The sequence below is a fragment of the Piliocolobus tephrosceles genome, chromosome 21 (assembly GCF_002776525.5).
Source record: "Piliocolobus tephrosceles isolate RC106 chromosome 21, ASM277652v3, whole genome shotgun sequence".
NCBI classification, from domain to species: domain Eukaryota; kingdom Metazoa; phylum Chordata; class Mammalia; order Primates; family Cercopithecidae; genus Piliocolobus; species Piliocolobus tephrosceles.
In genome coordinates, this window is record NC_045454.1 from 17,007,273 (window position 1) to 17,028,047 (window position 20,775).

Consider the following 20,775-nt stretch of genomic DNA (forward strand, 5'->3'; position numbering starts at 1 on the left):
TTTTTTTTTTTTTTTTTTTCTTTTTTCAGAGTCTTGCTCTGTCATCCAGGCTGGAGTGCAAGGGGCAAGATCATAGCTCACTGCAGCCTCGACCTCCAGTGCTCAAGTGATCCTTGAGTCTTAGCCACCCCTCTTAGTAGCTGGGACTATAGGCACATGCCATCATGCCTGGCTGTTTTTTCTTTTTTCTTTGTTTGCTTTTGGTTTTGGTAGATACGGGTTCTCAGTATATTGCCAAGGCTGGTCTTGAACTCCTGGGTTCAAGTAATCCTCCTGCCTAGGCCTTCCAAAGAGGGTACAGGTGTGAGCCACCCCACTCAGTCTTTAAGCATTTTTTTTTTTTTTTTTTTGAGATGGAGTCTTGTTCTGTTGCCCAGGCTGGAGTGCAGTGGCACGATCTAGGCTCATTGCCTGCAACCTCTGCCTCCCAGGTTCAAGTGATTTTCCTGCCTCAGTCTCCCGAGTAGCTGGGATTACAGGTGTGCACCACCTTGCCCAGCTAATTTTTGTATTTTTAGTAGAGATGGGGTTTCAATATGTTGGCCAGGCGGGTCTCAAACTCATAGCTTCAAGTGATCCACCCATCTTGGTCTCCCAAAGTGCTGGGATTACAGGCATGAGCCACCACACCTGGCCTAATCCTTTTTATTACCAGTCTCTTCACCTAATTATTCAAGTCTCAGAACAGAATCCCCCAGGCCAGTTCCCCCTCCCTCTCCTCATCCCAGGCACCATCCCTCTGCTTGTTCTTCCCCTATCACATCCCTGACATTCTGGGCTGTCACTGGTGACAGGTCTGTCCCTCTGCTCCACTGGGAGCCTAGCAAGGGTCTTGGCACTCACACAACACAGGACTAAGCACCATGTCCGGGTGTGTCTGTCTCATATAGAGCCATGGGTTTGGGGGTCTTGGTGGGGGTGGGGTTAATGGGGCAGGATCTGGGGAGCTGACCGTGGTCAGGCGCCGCAGAGAGCTGAACCTCTCTTCCCAGGCCGCAGCCGCTTTGCGGAAGGCCTCGTGTCGCCGGATAAGCTGCTCCACCTCATCCACGCTGCTGCCCAGCTCCCGGCTCTGCAGGAGCGGCTCCTGGGCTGTCAGCCAGGCATCAGCCACCACCGCCTCCTGGGCAAACTGGTGCACCTCCAGCACTGAGGAGGGGCATGCAGGGTAAGGATTCTAGGGCATCTGGAGCCCTTCCTGGGGCAATGGCTGTTTCCCCTGGCCTTCCACACCCCTGCGGCTTTCCATACCCCAGCCCTGACCATCCTGGGCTCTGCAGGAATGACAGAAGCTGGGGCTATTTCAGTGGGCATCATTCCTCCTTTCTGACTCCCAGTCCTCCTTCCTTAATGTCCCCCACCCAGGACTTTAAGACTTTTTTGGGGGGGTGGGTATTCAATGGCAAGGCAGCCCCCTTGTCCACCCTTCCAGGCTCTTATGTTTGCTTCTGGAGACCCACGGGTAGGGTGCAAAGCATGCTCCTGTCACCCTCTGGGCCTTGGCTGGACAGGCTGGAGCATGTCCCTGTGCCCTTGAGCCACGTATGCCTGGGCCCCCACTCACTCTGCTGCAGCCACTCCCAATGGCGGTCCCACTTTTCCGACACCTCCTCCTTCCTGGTTCCCAGCTTGTCCAGCTGTGCCTGGATCTGGGAGTGGCAGGTGGGTGGGAGGGAAGTCAGGGTGTGGAATGGCTTCCACCCCAATGTGCCCAGGTGGCAGAGGGGGACCCCCTCCCTGCTCCCCACCTCATCAGCCATGGCACTTTTGTTGAGCAGCAGAGATCGCCCCAGCTCCTGGCAGGCAGTCAGCTCAGGCACCCGCGCCTCCAGCTCAGTCTTCAGGCCCTGGTGGTAGTTCATGAGCACCTCCACTGATGACACGTCCCTGCAGTGGGTGGCAGGCAGGGATCTGAGCCAGGGCAGCCTCCTCAGCCTGCCCTGTACATATGGCTCCTGGTGACCCTGAATCCTTGAGGCTGACATCCCACACCACCTCGAGACACCTACTTTCTTTTCTTTTTTTTTTTTGAGACGGAGTCTCACTCTATGGCCCAGGCTGGAATGCAGTGGGGCGATCTCAGCTCACTGCAAACTCCACCTCCCGAGTTCAGGTGATTCTCCTGCCTCAACCTCCTGAGTAGCTGGGATTACAGGCGCCCACCATCATGCTCAGCTAATTTTTGTATTTTTAGGACAGATGGGGTTTCACCATATTGGCCAGGCTGGTCTTGAACTTCTGACCTCAGGTGATCTGCCTGTCTCAGCCTCCCAAAGTGCTGGGATTACAGGCATGAGCCACTGCACCAGGCTGAGACACCTACTTTCGATGACCAAGTTCTGAGGGCCCATGGTTCACTAATTCAATGATTCAAACTTTCTAAGTTTCTAAAATTTCACACTTTGGTGATTCTAATCTTCTAGGATTCCAAGATCCAAACTTCCTTTTTTTTTTTTTAAGAGGGTCTTGCTCTGTTGCCCAGGCTGGAGTGCAGTGGCAAGATCACAGCTCACTGCAGCCTCAACCTCCTGGGCTCATGCAATCCTCCTGCCTCAGCCTCCTGAGTAACTAGGACTGCAGTTACATCACACCCAGCTAATTTTTTTATTTTCTGTAGAGACAGGGTCTTGCTATGTTGCCCAGGCTGGTCTCAAACCCCTGGGCTCAAGCAATCCACCTGCCTCAGCCTCCCAAAGTTTGAGGCTATGGGCATAAGCCACCACACCCAGCCAAGATCCAAATTTTCTAACTTTTCCTAGCTATGCTTCTGAAGGTTCCGCTAGCCAATGATTTTAACCTTGCAAGTCTGTGCTCTCCAAGGCAGTAGCCACTAGACATGTAAGCACTTGAAACGTGGCCAGTCTGAATTTTGATATGAAGTGTAAAATGCACACCAGATTTTGTGGAGTTAGCATAGTAAAGAATGTAAAATGTCTCATTAATAGTTTTTTGTTGTGCAATGGCACGATCCCCGCTCACTGCAACCTCCCCCTTCTGGGTTCAAGCGATTCCCCTGCCTCAGCCTCCTGAGTAGCTGGGATAACAGGTGCCCGCCACCACACCTGGCTAATCTTTTTGTATTTTTAGTAGAAACAGGGTTGCAACATGTTTGTCAGGCTGGTCTCGAACTCCTGACCTCAGGCGATCCGCCCACCTTGGCCTCCCAAAGTGCTGGGATTACAGCCGCACCCGGCTTCTTTTTTTTTTTTTTTTTGAGACGGAGATTTGCTCTTCTTGCCCAGGCTGGAGTGCAATGGCATGATCTTGGCTCACTGCAGCCTCCACTTCCCAGATTCAAGCAGTTCTCCTGCCTCAGCCTCCCGAGTAGCTGGGATTACAGGCACCCACCACCAAGCCTGGCTAATTTTTGTTCTGTATTTTTAGTAGAGATGGGTTTTCACCACGTTGGCCAGGCTGGTCTTGAACTTCTGGCCTCAGGTGATCCACCCGCCTTAGGTTCCCAATCTCTGCCGAGATTACAGGCATGAGCCACTGCGCCTGGCCTCATTAATAGTTTTGTTTTTGTTGTTGTTTTTGAGACAGACTGTCTGTCACCCAGGCTGGACTGCAGTGGTGCAATCTCCGCTCCACTGAGATTGGGAGGCTGAGGCGGGCAGATCACCTGAGGCCAGAAGTTTGAGACTGCCTGGCCTCATTAGTAGTTTTAATATTGACTACCTGTTGAAGTGATAATACTTTGGGTATGTCAGGTTAAATAAAAATATATTACTAAAATTAATTTTCATTTGCTTTGCTTTGTTAATATGGCCACAGATTTTAAAGTATATATGTGGCTCACATTTGTGGCTCATGTTATATAACTATTGGACAGCACCATTCTAAGCTATCTTATGTCCAAAACAAATTCCAAGTTTCTGAAGGTTCCATCAGATGGCAATCATGGCTTCATGCTATGGTTTGAATCTACCACTTAAGCTCAAGAGATCCTCCTGGCTTAGCCTCCAGAGTAGCTGGGACTACAGGCATGCACCACAATGCCCAACTAATTTAAAAAAAAAAATTTTTTTTTAAAGAATCACCATGATTGACTAATTTTTTCTTTTTTGTAGAGACGGGGTTTCACAATGTTGTGTAGGGTGGTCTCAAACTCCTCGGCTCAAGTGATCCTCTTGCCTTGGCCTCCCAGTGTTGGGATTACAGGCATGAGCCACCTCTTCTGGCTACATTGGCCAAATGTTGACGGTTGTTCAAGCCACGTGTTCACGATACACATGTGGGTTACCTTTACTTCCCTGTATATTTAATTTTTTTTTTTTTGAGATGGCATTTTGCTCTTATTGCCCAGGCTGCAGTGCAATGGCACAATCTTGGCTCACTGCAACCTCTGCCTCCCAGGTTCAAGCAATTCTGCCTCAGCCTCCCGAGTAGCTGGGATTATAGGCGTGCACCACCACACCCGGCTAAGTTTGTATTTTTAGTAGAGACAAGGTTTCTCTATGTTGGTCTGGCTGGTCTCGAACTCCCGACCTCAAGTGATCCACCCACCTCAGCCTCCCAAAATGTTGGGATTACAGGCGTAAGCACCAAGCCCAGCTTTTTTTTTTTTTTTTTTTTTAGCATGGAGTCTCGCTCTGTTGCCCAGGCTGGAGTAGTGCAGTGGTGTGATCTCAGCTCACTGCAACCTCTACCTTCCAGGTTCAAGCAATTCTCCTGCCTCAGCCTCCCCAGTAGCTGGGATTACTGGCGTCTGCCACAATGCCCAGCTGATTTTTGTATTTTTAGTAGAGACGGGGTTTCGCCACATTGGCCAGGCTGGTCTCAAAGTCCTGGCCTCAAGTGATTCACCCGCGTTGGCTTCCCAAAGTGCTGGGAAGACAGGCATGAGCCACTGCGCCTGGCCTATTTTTCTCAAATGTACACATCACATCACTCCACTCTGCTCTAAACTCTCGCATGGCTCCCACCTTCCTCATAGAGAAGGTATGCTCCTCACCATGTGTGGTTTCCAGGGTCCCAGTGGCCCTCTGACCTCACTTCCTCTCACCCTGCACTCCCTCACTTCCTCCCTCCATCTGGCCACAATGATCTCTAGTTCTTCCTCATACATGCCTAACTACAGCCCACCTCTGGGCCCTTGCAGTTGTGGGTCCGTCCACCTAGAAAACTCTTCCCCCAAAACTTTACCTGACTCACCCATTACTTCATTCAGGTCTCCAGTCAAATGCATATCCTCAGAGAGACTTTGCCAGCTATCATTCCCTTCCTATGTATATATACCCATACTATATTTCTTTCTTTGTTTTTTTTTTTAGACGGAGTTTTGCTCTTGTTACCCAGGCTGGAGTGCAGTGGCAAGATCTTGGCTCACCGCAACCTCTGCCTCCTGGGTTCAAGCGATTCTCCTGCTTCAGCCTCCCAAGTAGCTTGGATTACAGGCGTCCGCCACCATGCCTGGCTAATTTTTGTATTTTTAGTAGAGACTGGGTTTCGCCATGCTGGCTAGTCTGGTCTCAAACTCCTGAGCTCAGGTGATCCACCTGCCTCAGTCTCCCAAAGTGCTGGGATTACAGGCATGAGCCATCATGCCCCGCCCCCATACTATATTTCAGAAAGTAGTAAGTGCTATGAGAATGCAATCTGTCTCGGGCAAGGGCTTGGCCTTGCTCACCACGTGGCACACCATATGCATTTAATACATATTTGCTGAGTAAATGAATGCAGGCTCCAGGCCCTGCATTCCCAGAAGCAATGCCAGGTGTCCCTGATTCCCCAGGTCCTTTTCTTCCTGGCCACACCATGCGACTAAATTTCCAGCCTAGGTCGGGCACGGTGGCTCACGCCTGTAATCCCAGCACTTTGGGAGGCTGAGGCGGGTGGATCACTTGAGGCCAGGAGTTTGAGACCAGAGTGGCCAACACAGTGAAACCCCATCTCTACTAAAAATACAACATTAGCCAGACATGGTGGTGAGCGCCTGTAGTCCCAGCTACTTGGGAGGCTGAGGCAGGAGAATCACTTGAACCTGGGAGACGGAGGTTGCAGTGAGCTGATACTGTGCCACTGCACTCCAGCCTGGTCGACAGAGCAAGACTGCGTCTCAAAAGAAAAACAATTTGCAGCCTCCCTGGCAGACAGGTTAGGCCACTAGACTGGCAGTGTGTGAGTGCTGGCTTTATCCCTAAAACCTTCTGTGTAATCCTCCTTCTGTCTTTTCCCATTTGCAGCGGGATGCAGAAGGTCCAGCATGTGACTCCCAGGGTGGCGTGATGGAAGGACCCTGGCTCCCAATCACCATGGGACAGGATTCTGCCGGACACTCACATCCAACCACTATGTGAGCAATAAGTCAATGCCTACTAATGAAGCCACTGCGATGCTGGAATTGTTACAATTCTTCACCCACCCTCACAAATATAGTCCCACACCTCCCTTGCCCATCCTGTCTTTAGCCTGTTTCATGCTGTGACATCCCATGGAGAGGGTAATAATGGGCAACTGGGAAGGACAGAGGACAGAAGGATGCCCCATGACCTAAGTCCCCAATGACAGGCCTAAAAATGGGGTCTGAATACACACGAAGCACCTGGAACAGTGCCTGGCACACAGAGGTGCCACACAGATATTGGCTGTTGTCATTCGGTTGGGAAGGGGGCTGTCAATGGGCTGGGGTTGGCTGGGGGAGGCCGCCAGGGGCAGGCAGGAAGCCCAAGGAGGGATGAGGGGCACCTGGGCTTGTCGGCTGCCCCAATCTGGCTGGCGATGCCATCCATCCAGGAAAGCAGGTCGCGGACTTGGCTGTGGAAGCGCAGGGCATCGGCCGTAGAGCTGACATGCAGGCGGGCATCTTCGCAGGCTGACAGCAGCTCTTTCCAACCCTGCAGTACCTCCTGCTCCCGGCTAGCGATGGCCTCGGCATGTTCACCCGCATACACCGTCCGCAGCTGGGCCGCCCCCTCCTGCAGCTGCCGTACCTGAGGGGCATGCCAGGTCGGGCGCCAGCCCTCCATGGGGCCCAGGCTGTGCCCTCCCTCCCGCCATCTGCCCCAGCACGGAAGCCCAAGATATAAGGAGCCTCACACTGTGATCCCACAGCCAGGCTCCTGTCATATCTGCTGCCTGATTTCTCTTTGACTTACCCGCGTTCTGACTTCTTTTAGTTCTACTACCACGTCTCTTTCAGCCCACTGCCTGATTTGTTTTGGTCTGAGAGCTCTATTTCTATTGGGTCTGTCACCTATGTTTTCAGGCAGGCCCACCTCTACCTTGGGTCTTTCAGGAAACCCCTTTCCACTTTGATGTCTTTTAGATGTGCTAATTTTTTTTTTAACTTGGTTTATTTCAAACCCACTCCTTCGTAGTAGCCCAGTTTCCTACACGATGTCTGTTCAATTGCTATTAGTCCCCTACCTAATTTCCATTCATTCTGCTGTATGAGTTCTGCTCACTCTGTCTTTCGGGTTTTGGGTATTTTGTTTGTTTGTTTGTTTGTTTTGAGACAGGGTCTTGCTCTGTTGCCCAGGTGGCAGTACAGTGGCGCAAACACAATTCACTGCAGCCTTGACACCCTGGGCTCAAGTGATCCTCCTGCCTCAGCCTACTAATAGCTGGAAGTACAGGTGCATGTCACTGCACCAGGATACATACATACATGTTGTAATAGAGATGGAATCTCACTATGTTGCCCAGGCTCATCTTGAACTCCTGGGCTCAAGCAGTCCTCCCACCTCGGCCTCCCAAAGTGCTGAGATTATAGGCATGAGCCACTGCGCTCAGCCTGTTGCTCACTCTGTTGGTTAAATCTCCTGATTTCTTTTGGCGTGACCTCCCCATCTCTAACAGATCCACCACTTATTGCTGTCAATCTCTCAGCCTGATTTCTAAGTCACTTTCTAAGTAGGATTTATAAAAATAATTGGGCTGGGCATGGTGGCTCATGCCTGTAACCCCAGCACTTTGGGAGGCCAAGGCAAGCAAACCACTTGAGGTCAGGAGTTCAAGACCAGCGTGGCCAACATGGTGAAACCGCATCTCTACTAAAAATACAAAAATTAGTTGGGTGTGGTGGCTCGCACCTGTACTCCCAGCTACTCAGGAGGCTGAAGGGGGAGAATCACTTGAACCCGGGAGGTGGAGGTTGCAGTGAGTCGAGATTACACCACTGTACTCCAGCCTGGGTGACAAAGTGATAATAATAATAATAATAATTTTATTATGAAATAAAATATAATAATAATAATATATAATATATATAATATAATATATAAAAATAATAATTGCCAGCTGGGCACAGTAGCTCATGCCTATAATCCCAGCACTTAGGGAGGCCAAGACGGATGGATCACCTGAGGTTAGGATTTTGAGGCCAGCCTGGCCAACATGGTGAAACCCCGTCTCCACTAAAAATACAAAAATTAGCCGGCCATGGTGGCGTGTGCATGTAATCCTAGCTATTTGGAAGGCTGAGGCAGGAGAATCGCTTGAGCTTGGGAGGCAGAGGTTGCAGTGAGCTGAGATCAAGCCACTGCACTCCAGCCTGGGTGACAGAGTGAGACCTTGTCTCGAAAAAAAACAAAAACAAAAAACAAAAAAATTGCCCAACGTCTACCTTCCATTAGACCTGCAACCCGATTTCTCTCAGTCCTGCTCCCTGAGTTGTATTGGGCCTGCAGCTTCATTTCCATCTGACTGCTCAGATCCACCTCCGAATTCTGGCCAGACCCTCCACCTAATTTCTAATATCTCTGTTGCCTTTTTCATTAAATTCACCCCCATCAAATTACTTTCAGAAAAGTCATATGATTTCTATCACAGACCCGTTATCTAATTTCTTTTCTTTCCTTTTTTTTTTTTTTTTTTGAGGTGAAGTCTCGCTCTGTCACCCAGGCTGTAGGGCAATGGCGTGATCTTGGCTCACTGCAAGCTTCCCCTCCTGGGTTCGTGCCATTCTCCTGCCTCAGCCTCCCGAGCAGCTGGGACTACAGGAGCTCGCCACCATGCCCGATTAATTTTTTTTTTTTGGTATTTTTAGTAGAGACGGGGTTTCACTGTGTTAGCCTGGATGGTCTCGATACCCTGACCTTGTGATCCACCCTCCTCAGCCTCCCAAAGTGCTGGGATTACAGGCGTGAGCCACCATGCCCGGCCTTTTTTTTTTTTTTTTTTTTGAGAAGGAGTCTCGTTCTGTCACCCAGGCTAGAGTGCAGTGGCGTGATCTCAGCTCACTGCAACCTCCGCCTCCTGGGTTCAAGTGATTCTCCTGCCTCAGCCTCCTGTGTAGCTGAGATTACAGGTGCCTGCCACCACGCCTACTAATTTTTGTATTTTTAGTACAGACGGGGTTTCATCATGTTGGTCAGACTGGTCTTGAACTCCTGACCTCGTGATCTGCCCGCCTCAGCCTCCCAAAGTGTTGGGATTATAGGCATGAGTCACCGCGCCTGGTCTTGTCTGTTGTCTAATTTCTATCTATACCATAGCCAAATTCCTCTTAGCATTCTCAAAATTCCCTTTAGACCCTCGATCTGGATTTAGGTAAAATTCACAGTTTTAGGAGAACCACTGCCCAATCTCTGTTGGAAGCTTTTTTTTCTTTTCTTTTTTTTGAAATGGAGTATCACTCTCGTCACCTAGGCTGGATTGCAATGGCAAGATCTCAGCTCACTGCAACCTCCGCCTCCTGGGTTCAAGCGATTCTCCTGCCTCAGCCTCCCAAGTAGCTGGGATTACAGGTGCCCACCACCAGACCTGGCTAATTTTCGTATTTTTAGTAGAGATGGGGTTTCACCATATTGGCCAGGCGGGTCTTAAACTCCTGACCTCAGATGATCCACCTGTGTTGGCCTCCCAAAGGGCTGGGATTACAGCATGAGCCACCACACCCAATAGGAAGCTGTTTAGTATCTGTGAGACCTTCTGTACCACTTTTCCCTGCCACTACCTGATGTCTATATACCATTCCATCAGTCCATTTTCTATCTGCTCCATTCTCTAATTTCTTCCTGGTCTGTAGTATGCTTTCTGTCTGTGCCACTGCCTAATTTCAACCTGCTCCACAGCCTGATTTTTGCCCACTTTGCTGCCCCCAGCTGTCTGGGCCCTTCCACCTGCCCCGATGGCCACCGGAGCCCCACCTGGGACACGAGGAGCTGCAGGTCATGCTCAAAGGCTCTCAGGGTCCGCTGCATGGAACTGGCGCTGGGTCTCGGCTCAGGCGGGGTGGTCAGGCGGGGCAGCCGCCTCCGCTTCTCCTCAATCTGTCCCTGAAGCTCTCGGGCGTCACTGAAGAACTTATGAAGCTCCCGAGAGGCGGCCAGCAGCTGGGCCCGTGTGCCCATGAGCTCCAGCAGCTCAGCCCAGGCCTCGTTCAGGCCGTCCTTCCACTCGGCCATGGTGGCCGCTGCTGTATGGCCACACTCGATCAGCTCGTCCACCATCTGGTTCACAGCTGCCAGCCGCTCCCGCCCTGCCGTGCCTGTTTCGCTGGCGAACTCTGAGAATTTCTCCTGCAGCACCTGCCATCAGGAAGTCAGGGAGAGGGGTACAGCAAAGTGAGCAAACGGGCAGCACACACCAGCCCCCTCCAGCCTACAATTTTTTTTTTCTTTTTGATACAGAGTCTTGCTCTGTCACCCCGGTTGGAGTGCAGTGGTTCAATAGCCACTCACCGCAACCTTCACCTCCCTGGTTCAAGTGATTCTCCTGCCTCATCCTCCCAAATAGCTGGGACTACAGGCATGCGCCACCACACCCAGCTAATTTTTTTGTATTTTTAGTAGAGACAGGGTTTCACTATGTTCGCCAGGCTGGTCTCATACTCCTGACCTCAAGTGATCACCTGCCTCGGCCTCCCAAAGTGTTGGGATTACAGGCGTGAGCCACCACACCTGACAGAGACTACCATTTTGTGGCAGGTAAGAATAATGAGAATCATCATCATCATCATAAAAAATAATATCTAACACTTATTGAACACCTAGCAAGAAAAGTAACAAAATAGTAACAATAAAAATAACAGTAAGTAACAATAAAACAATAAGCTGATAACAGTAATTAGCACTGTGAGGCACCATGTGTGCCAAGCAGGGTCCTCAGTGCTTTACAACATATTAACTCATTTGTCTCACCGCAGAGCCATGAGGGGGGTGCTGTTATTATCCTCATACTACAGATGAGGAAACGGAGGCCCAGAGAACCTTAGTGGTAGCTCCTGGTATCACTTATTACTAATGATGCTCACCGAGACGTGCTCAAAGTCCTGGCCGAGCTCCGGTGAGCCAGCCACCACCTCCTTCTCAGCGATCCAGTGCTCAAGCTCGCTCACCTGGCGGCTGAGCTGGTACAGCCAGTACTGCTGTTCCAGAGCCACCCGGCGCTCCTCACCCAGCTCCTTGAGCGCCACGTACAGGCGGTCCACCTGAGACTGCCGCCGGCTGATCTGCTCGCTGATGGGGGACATGGAGGGGCAGGGATGGACCCCTGAGACTGCTGGGGCAGAGCGTGACCCCCCTAAACCCCCTCCCCAAAACAGGGCTGTGTTTCCCTGGAATCTTCAGACAAGGTTGTATCCCCAGGTAGAGCCCTGTTTTCTTTTTTCTTTTCTTTTCTTTCTTTCTTTCTTTCTTTCTTTCTTTCTTTCTTTCTTTCTTTCATTTTCTTTTTTCTTTTTGGAGACAGGGTCTTGCTCTGTTGCTTAGGCTGGAGTGCAGTGGTGTGATCACAACTCACTGCAGCCTCCACCTCCCAGGCTCAAGCTATCCTCCCATCGCAGCCTCCACAGTGGGACCACAGGTGCGTGACTCTACACCTGGCTAACTTTTTGATTTTTTTGTAGAGATGAGGTCTCACTATGTTCCCTCTGTTCTCAAACTCCTGGGCTCAAACGATCCTCTTGCCTCAGCCTCCGAGTGTTGAGACTACAGGCGTGAGCCACTATGCCTGGCCAGGACTGTGTTTTCTGCAAGTCTTGGGTTCAGACAGACCTGCATTTCAGCATGCAGGGAAAGCTGTGCTTCCCTAGATGGATAAGCTCACCTCCATCCAGCCTCACCTAGTTTCTTTTTTTCTCTTTTTTTTTTTTTTTGATGGCATTTTGCTCTGTCGCCAGGCTGGAGTGTGGTGGCATGATCTCGGCTCACTGCAACCTCTGCCTCCCAGGTTCAAGCCATTCTCCTGCCTCAGCCTCCCAAGCAGCTGGGACTACAGGCACGCACCACCATGCCAGACTAATTTTTTAGTTTTAGTAGAGACGGGGTTTCACCATGTTGGCCAAGTTGGTCTCCAACTCCTGACCTTAAGTGATCCGCCCGCCTCGGCAGCCTCACCCAGCTTCTATCTCAGTCTCACGCCTCCCTTATCCAGGAACCTGGGTGGGACTCTGAACTCCCAAGTTGGGTCCCCAGCCAATTCACCCCACCTCTAGCCCCGATCTCTGAGCCCACTTGCACAGAGGTCTCCTTCTCTGTACCTCCTTTCAGATTCCATCCCTGGTCCAGGCCTGGAGCTCAGCACCGGCCTACACCAGGCAATGTCACCCCACTGCACACCAGGAGGTCTCCAGCCCCACCCCCATAGCCAATCTCAGCACAGGCTTTTCTGTCCTCCCAGACACTGGGTAGAAAGAGCCCCTTGCTTGTCCTGAGCAAATTCTTCTCTGCCCCAGTCCTAGACATCACCTCCTCTTTTCTCCCCTGACGAGGTGCCCACAACTACACTCATATCCAGGTGCTCCTGGCCCCACCCTCTCAACCATCTCTGGGCCGTGTCCCCCCATTCCAGCCAGCCCACTTGCCAAATCCGAGGGCTCCAGCACACAGCAAGGAGGACCTCTCCCACCCAACGTCCAATTCCAGCGCTGCGCTCTCAAGAGCGAAGCTTCAGGTCCTGCTGGACCATTCCTGTGAACCGGTCACGCCCCCGTCCCCGCCCGCCCACCTGTCCGGGTGCCCCATCTCCAGCAGCGCCCGGCACTGGCGCGACAGCTGAGCGATGCTTTCCTCGTAGTTCTCCACGCCTTGCTCCAGCTGCAGGTGTTTCTTGAGCAGCTGCAGGGTGCTCTGTTCGTCCTAGGGGCACAAAGCGCCCACGATGAGGCGGCAGCGGCGGCCCCGGGCTCCAGCGCCCCCAGGCCCTCCGCACCCCCAGCTCGGGCGCACCTTGCCCTTATCCTCACTCATCATGAGCAGCTCCTGCTCGCCCAGCCACGCCTCCACCTCGGCCACGTCGAAGTAGTACTGCTCCACCTGGAAGGCGGCGTCCAGCGCCTGCTGCCGTCGCTCGGCAGCCTCCCGCAGTCCGGCCCAGGCACTCTGCAGCTGCTCCAGGCCCCGGCGCACGGCCTCTGCCTCCGGGCTGCGCAGCGACGACAGCACGCCCGCGCGCTCCAGCACCTCCTCCAGGCGCGGCCCGTGCGCCTGGATCTCCCGCCGCAGACCCTGGGGGTGGGAGGTAGCGGGATGTGGGTGGAGAGGGGACGTTCGAGGCCCTGCAAGACCACATGCTCCTCTGCTACTGGCACGGCCCATGGGACAATTACCAAGAACCCCCAACTCGCTTACCACGTGCCAGGACCATGTAAGCATTTTGCTAATACTCCCTCAATCATCATAACCCCATGCTGCATGTGGAAACACAGGCACAGAGGGGCAAGGTAGGGAGCCCAAGAACAAGCAGCCAGTGAGGAGTGACAGGATTTGAACACAGGAGGCTGGTTCCGGAGACTGTGCTCTGAGCTAAGACGCTTGCTGACCCAAAATCGGCCCTAATACAAAAACCCTGCAGCTTAGCAGCCGAGGTATCATTTATATACGGTGAAGTGCACAAATCTTAGGTATACAGTTGCACACATATGTACAGACGCATACACCGGTGTGCCCAGATCAGCATGCGAAACACTTCCATCCCCCAGAAGGTTCCCTCACCAGCTCTGCACTTGCAGAGTACCTTATTTAACTTTTTGTGTGTCTTTTTTAACTTTTTGTGTGCCTTCACCTCATTTAACTTTTTGTGTGCCTCAACTGGTAAACAAAGATAAAACAGCCAGCATGTCCTCTTCTTATTTTGCTTTTTTAGAGACAGGGTCTCACTCTATCACCCAGGCTGGAATGCAGAGGCACTACTGCAGCTCACTGCAGCCTTCATCTCCTGGGCTCAAGTGATCCTCCTGCCTCAGCCTCCCAAGTAGCTGGGACTACAGGTGTGCACCACTGTGCCCGGCTATTTTAAAAAATATTTTTGGATAGATGAGGTCTTGCTATGTTACTCAGGCCAGTCTTGAACCCCTGGCCTCAAGCAATCCGCCCACGTTGGCCTCCCAAAGTGCTAGGCTTATAAGCATGAGCCACTGGGCCCGGCCAGCCAATACTTCTTGAGTGTCTGCTACTCTGCTACCTGCCGGGTTCTTTGCTAAGTAAGAGCTTTACATAACATAGCCTCACAGCTCCTCACTCCCAACCTATGGAGCCTGACAACACTACCATCTCCGTTTTACAGATGAGAAGACAGGCAAAGAGAGGGTGAGGAATTTGCTAACGTCACATGGCTAGTATCAGGCTGAGATGATCTACCTTGTGGGGTTGTTGTAAGGTGATAAACTATGGAGCACTTAGAACTGAGCCTGCATGCAGCAAATGCATAATATTTGCAGCTATTTTTTGCTTAACAGCCCCTGTGTATCCACCACTCTCACGGCACACACAGCTGAGCTCCCTCAATTTTAAGTACTAAGTGCATTTGATCAGTTTCCTCAACCATGAGGATACTGTCAACACTGTTGACAGCCAAGAGTATTTTCGTCAAGACAGGAAAACAAAATCTCAGCAAAACTCTAGTCTCTTAAAGAACTCCACCTACTGCAGAATGATCAGGAACCTTCCAAAATAATCTGTGGACCCACCTCCCCACCATCCTTCAGTGTCCTATTCTTCCAACATACGCTGTTTGGTGAAATGAGGATAATGACAATATCCACCTCATAGGGTTATTGAGAGGATTAAATTAAATAATCAGCATAAACCCTAACACGGTATTTAGCACATGGTAAATCTTTTTTTTTTTTTTTTTTTTTTGAGACAGAGTCTTGCTCTTGACACTCAGGCTGGACTGTAATGGTGCGATCTTGGCTCACTGCAACCTTCGCCTCTCAGGTTCAAGCTATTCTCCTGCCCCAGCCTCCCGAGTAGCTGGGATTACAGGCACGTGCCACCATGCCCGGCTAATTTTTTGTGTTTTTAGTAGAGACGGGGTTTCACCGTGTTAACCAGGATGATCTCGATCTCCTCCTGACCTCATGATCCACCCACCCCGGCCTCCCAAAGTGTTGGGATTACAGGTGTGACCCATTGCACCTGGCCTTAATTTTTTTGTATTTTTAGTAGAGACGGGGTTTCACCATGTTGATCAGACTGGTTTTGAACTCCTGACCTCAGGTGATCCACCTACCTCGGCCTCCCAAAGTGCTGGGATTACAGGCATCAGCCACTGCACCTGGCCAGCATATAGTAAATCTTTAATCGATGCTTTTTTTTCTTTTTTCTTTTTCTTTTTTTTTTTTTTTGAGGCGGAGTCTTGCTCTGTCGCCCGGACTGGAGTGCAGTGGCCGGATCTCAGCTAACTGCAAGCTCCGCCTCCCGGGTTTACGCCATTCTCCTGCCTCAGCCTCCCGAGTAGCTGAGACTACAGGCGCCCGCCACCTCGCCCAGCTAGTTTTTGTATTTTTAGTAGAGACGGGGTTTCACCGTGTTAGCCAGGATGGTCTCGATCTCCTGACCTTGTGATCCGCCCGTCTTGGCCTCCCAAAGTGCTGGGATTACAGGCTTGAGCCACCGTGCCCGGCCTTTTTTCTTTTTTTTTGAGACAGGGTCTCACTCTGTCACCCAGGCTGGTATGCAGTGGTGTGATCTCGGCTCACTGCAACCTCTGCCTCCTGGGTTCAAGCGATTCTCCTGACTCAGTCTCCCAAGTAGCTGGGATTACAGGCACCTTCCACTATGCTCAGCTAATTTTTGTATTTCTGGTAGAGATGGGATTTCCCCATGTTGCCCAGGCTGGTCTCAAACTTCTGGGCTCAAGTGATCCTCCCGCCTCTGCTTCCCAGAGTGCTGGGATTACAGGCTGGAGCCACCGTGCCCGGCACAATGCCTTCTTCTTCTTCTTCTTCTTCTTCTTCTTCTTATTTTTTGAGACGGAGTCTTGCTGTGTCGCCCAGGCTAGAGTGCAGTGGCGCGATCTCGGCTCACTGCAAGCTCCGCCTCCCGGGTTCATGCCATTCTCCCGCCTCAGCCTCCGAGTAGCTGGGACTACAGGCGTCCACCACCACGCCCGGCTAGTTTTTTGTATTTTTAGTAGAGACGGGGTTTCACCGTGTTAGCCAGGATGGTCTCGATCTCCTGACCTCGTGATCCACCCGCCTCGGCCTCCCAAAGTGCTGGGATTACAGGCTTGAGCCACCGCACCCGGCCGTCTTCTTCTTATTATTATTCCTCTTTTATGTGTCTTGCTTTAGGCTTTGGTGAAATAGTTGCTTTGACCAAGGGGTTCCCCTGCTATGCAGTTTGAGAACCACTGCTCTAAACCAACTCTACTTATTTAGATGTGGAAACTGAGCCCCAGAGGGATGAAGAGAGATTCAGAGATTTTTTAGGAGCGCAAAAGCCCCCTCCCCCCACCTTGCTCAGGTTAGCAGACAGTAGTACCCTCTTGCTGATTATCTCTGTCCTTTGTCCCTATGGGTGTTTTTTATTTGTTTTGGGGGGTGTGTGTGTGTGACAGAGAGAGAGATAGGGTCTCATTCTGTTGCACAGGGTGGAGTGCAGTGGTGTGTTCAAGGCTAACCACAGCTTTGACCTCTGGACTCAAGGGACCCTCCCTCCTCAGCCTCCAGAGTAGCTGGGACTACAGGGGTACACCACCACACCAGGCTAACTTGATGGTTGTTTTACTTTTTCCTTGTCCAATAGCCATTCCTCTTCCTTCTAGTCTCAAGACACTGATTTTCCTTTGGGGAACCCCCCTTGCCTCCACCCAGCCTTGGTAATTAAGCTAAGGCTGATTCCAGCAGCAGGTTCCAGGGGAGGGTGCCTAGCCAGGCCAGCCCAAGGAGCAGTCCGAATCCCCATCCGTCATGAGTAGTTCCGGGATGGGCATGGGACGCCATGTGCATGGTGAGCCAATGAGAGTTATTCCTGGGACTACTGCTGACATTATTGAGAGGGGGAAATTCTCTTCAGTTTTGCTGGCAGGAGGTAAACCTGAATCTATTGGAGGCCTTTTACCACCAGGAGAGGAGGACTGGCCTAAGAAGAAAGCTCATGCAGAAAAACAAACAGGCCGGGTGCGGTGGCTCACACCTGTAATCCTAGCACTTTGGGAGGCCGAGGTGAGTGGATCACTTGAGGTCAGGAGTTTGAGACCAGACTGGACAACATGGTGAGACCCCCATCTCTACTAAAAATACAAAAATTAGCCAGGTGTGGTGGTGCAGACCTGTAATCCCAGCTACTTGGGCAGCTGAGGCAGGAGAATCGCTTGAACTCAGGAAGTGGAGGCTGCAGTGAGCGAAGATTGCACCACTAAACTTCAGCCTGGGTGACAGAGCAAGGCTCCATCTCAAAACAAACAAGCAAACAAACAAAAAATACAGCCCAGAGTCATGAAAATATATGGAAGCACCTGGATACATCTGTATCTGCTGTCCACAGTCTTGTTAATTCCAAAAACCAATAAAGTCATTGTTTTGGCTTTAACCACCTTCAGCTGCTTTCTATCACGTGTATCCAAATGTGTCCTAACTCACTCCCTCACCTGGCTCTGCTCACCTGGTTCTTTTTGATGTGCTGCTGGACCGCCTGCAAACCGTTGCCTCGCTCTGTCTGCATGGCCAGTGGCAGCCGCTCCTGAACCCATGCCTGGAGAGGACACAGGAAGCAGGTCAAGGGGAGAACGCATCCAAGAACTGCTGCATCGCAACTAAACTTTAAACCTGCACGGTGTCCCAGGCCCTTCCTTGCCTAACAGCCCAGTCGAATCTTCAGCCTCCTCCATTTTTTTTTTTTCTTTGAGATGGGATCAAATCCCCAAGCTCAAATAATCCTCCCACCTTAGCCTCCCAAGTATCTGGGACTACAGGCGCCATCACACCTGTCTCAGTCTCCTCTGTTGACATACTCTGTCTTGCTCTCTGCACTTAAGCCAGGCTCACACCGTTGGCCTTTGCACATACAGGTCTTGTTTCCTATCATATTCCTAACCACCCTGAATTGTCACTGTCTGGGGACAAGTCTGTTTTCCCAGTTGGACTTTGAGTCCTGTGGGGCACAATGGGGTCTGCCTTGGCCACCCCTGTGGCCCCAGTATCATCCACACACCGGGTTGGGGCCAGAATGATCAACTGAGTGACCAAATTAGTGAGCAAATCAGGAAGCTGAGTGATGGAATGAGGACATGAACAGAGGAGTGAATGAGTGAATGAATAATAAGTAAATAAATGAGTGGAGGCAAAAACAATGGATGAGTGAATAAATAAATGAGTGACTTCATGAACAAATCAATGAATGATTCAAAGTGAGTAAATGAATGTGAATGAATGAATGAGTGAAGGGCTGAGTGCATCTTTCAGCGTATGAGTGGGAAGGTCTCAGCCTTCTCCATCCTTGGCCCCGCCCCGCCCCGCCCCAGGCCCCTGCGCTGGCCTCACCAGCTCGTCGTCCAGGTCGTGCGCCACCTGGTGCAACTCCTTGGAGGCCAGCAGCAAGCGGCGGCGCTCCTGCAACGGCTCGAGCAGGCGCACCAGGCGCTCGCCCACCGCGTTCTGCCGCTCGCCCACCAGCTCCTTGCTGGCCGGCTCCAGCGGCAGCGCCGCCGTCTGCGCCTGCAGCTCTCCCACCTCGCGGTACCACTCCTCCACCTGCGACTCCATGGACTGTGGGGACAGAGGCAATATCAGTGGGCCCCACCCGCCCTCCTGATCCTGCTGTGGCTCTCCAGTACCCTTATGGTGACAGCCAGACCCCTCACCGGCCCACCCTTCCACCCTCTCCTTGCTCAGTCGCCTCCAGGAGCGATGCCCTCCGCATGAACCTGCATCACACTAAGCTAGTCCCTGCCTCGGAGCCTTTGCCTTTGCTGTTTCCTCTGCCAGGCATGCTCTTCCTTGTCAGATTTTAGCTGCAGTATGACCTTCTCAAAGAGGCTTACCTGACCCAGGAACTAAAGTGGTCCATTAAATCACTAATTCTCAGAACAACCCTTCAATGTTGGTAGTCTCCCTGTTTTACAGAGGAGGAAACTGAGGCCAAGAGAAGTTAAAGAATTTGTCCGAAGAGTCAACTTTCCAAAATTATTACTATCAAATATAGTAATAATTTTTTGTTAACGAATTTTTTTTTTGAGACGGAATCTCGCTCTGTCGCCCAGGCTGGAGTGCAATGGCACAATCTTGGCTCACTGCAACATTCACTTCCTGGGTTCAAGCGATTCTCCCGCCTCAGTCTCCCGAGTAGCTGGGATTATAGGCACCTGCCATCATGCCCAGCTAATTTTTGTATTTTTGTGGAGATGGGTTTCACCATATTGGCCAGGCTGGTCTTGAACTCCTGACCTCAGGTGATCCGCCCACCTTGGCCTCTCAAAGTGCTTGGGATTACAGGCGTGAGCAACCATACCTAGCCGATTTTTTTTTTTTTTTTTTTTTTTTGTAGATGGATGAGCAAATCAGCCTGGGCACTGTGTCGTCCAGGCTGGAGTTCAGTGGGCAATCTCAGCTCACGGCAACCTCCACCTCCCAGGTGCAAGTGATTCTTGTGCCTTGGCCTCCCCAGTAGCTGGCACCTGCCACCATGCCTGGCTATTATTTTTATTTATTTATTTATTTATTTATTTATTTATTTATTTATTTATTTGTATTTTTAGTAGAGACGGGGTTTCACCATGTTGGTCAGGCTGTTCTCAAACTCCTAACCTCAAGTGATCTGCCCACCTTGGCCTCCCAAGGCCTCCCAAAGTGCTGGGATTACAGGCTGAAAAAACATTTGATAGTAAAAATTTATCAAAAATAAATACAAAGCTATAGTGATTTGGATGGCTGCTGTGTCATAGGGATAGACAGAAAGTGCAAAAGCAGACCCAAATACACAAGAAAATTCATGTGTTTCATAGATGCCAATGCAAATCCCCAAGGGAAAGATGGATTATTTAATGAATGGTCATGGGCCAATGGCTAACCAATTTAGCTGGATCCTTTCCTTGCTGTTTGTACTGAAAACAATTCCAGATGGATTAAAGACTTAAACGAAATAAGTAAATCCATAAGGCACTAAAAGAAAACCTGGGCAAATGCTTTTATAATGCTGGGATGGAGAAAAATCTTTCCAAGCATAAAAAAACATAAAGGGAAAGATTTATAAATTTGATCACATAAAAATACTTCTGCATCAGCCAATAGACATATGAAAAAATGCTCACCATGACTGGTCATCAGAGAAATGCAAATCAAAACCACAATGAGATACCATCTCACACCAGTTAGAGTGGCAATCATTAAAAAGTCAGGAAACAACAGATGCTGGAGAGGATGTGGGGAAATAGGAACACTTTTACACTGTTGGTGGGAGTGTAAACTAGTTCAACCATTGTGGAAGACAGTGTGGCGATTCCTCAAGGATCGATCTAGAACTAGAAATACCATTTGACCCAGCCATCCCATTACTGGGTATATACCCAAAGGATTATAAATCATGCTGCTATAAAGACACAAGCACATGTATGTTTATTGTGGCATTGTTCACAATAGCAAAGACTTGGAGCTAACCCAAATGTCCATCA

General features: G+C 50.8%; 1 protein-coding gene across 2 annotated transcripts in view; it reads right to left on the reverse strand.

Annotated features, from left to right (window-relative positions):
• Positions 1–20,775, reverse strand: part of SPTBN4 (spectrin beta, non-erythrocytic 4) — a 117,949-nt gene that overhangs the window by 9,583 nt on the left and 87,591 nt on the right. Inside the window, exons 21-30 of one of the 2 annotated variants that reach the window (XM_023229136.3) lie at positions 18,650–18,874; positions 17,772–17,861; positions 13,113–13,391; positions 12,892–13,022; positions 11,198–11,402; positions 10,092–10,472; positions 6,688–6,932; positions 1,749–1,887; positions 1,565–1,649; positions 953–1,149 (exon numbers count right to left, since the gene is read on the reverse strand). In XM_023229136.3, the coding sequence (XP_023084904.2) occupies positions 953–1,149; positions 1,565–1,649; positions 1,749–1,887; positions 6,688–6,932; positions 10,092–10,472; positions 11,198–11,402; positions 12,892–13,022; positions 13,113–13,391; positions 17,772–17,861; positions 18,650–18,874 (1,977 nt within the window). Of the gene's footprint in view, positions 1–952; positions 1,150–1,564; positions 1,650–1,748; positions 1,888–6,338; positions 6,933–10,091; positions 10,473–11,197; positions 11,403–12,891; positions 13,023–13,112; positions 13,392–17,771; positions 17,862–18,649; positions 18,875–20,775 lie in introns of those variants that run through there. The other variant, XM_023229137.1, reaches the window with a different exon arrangement.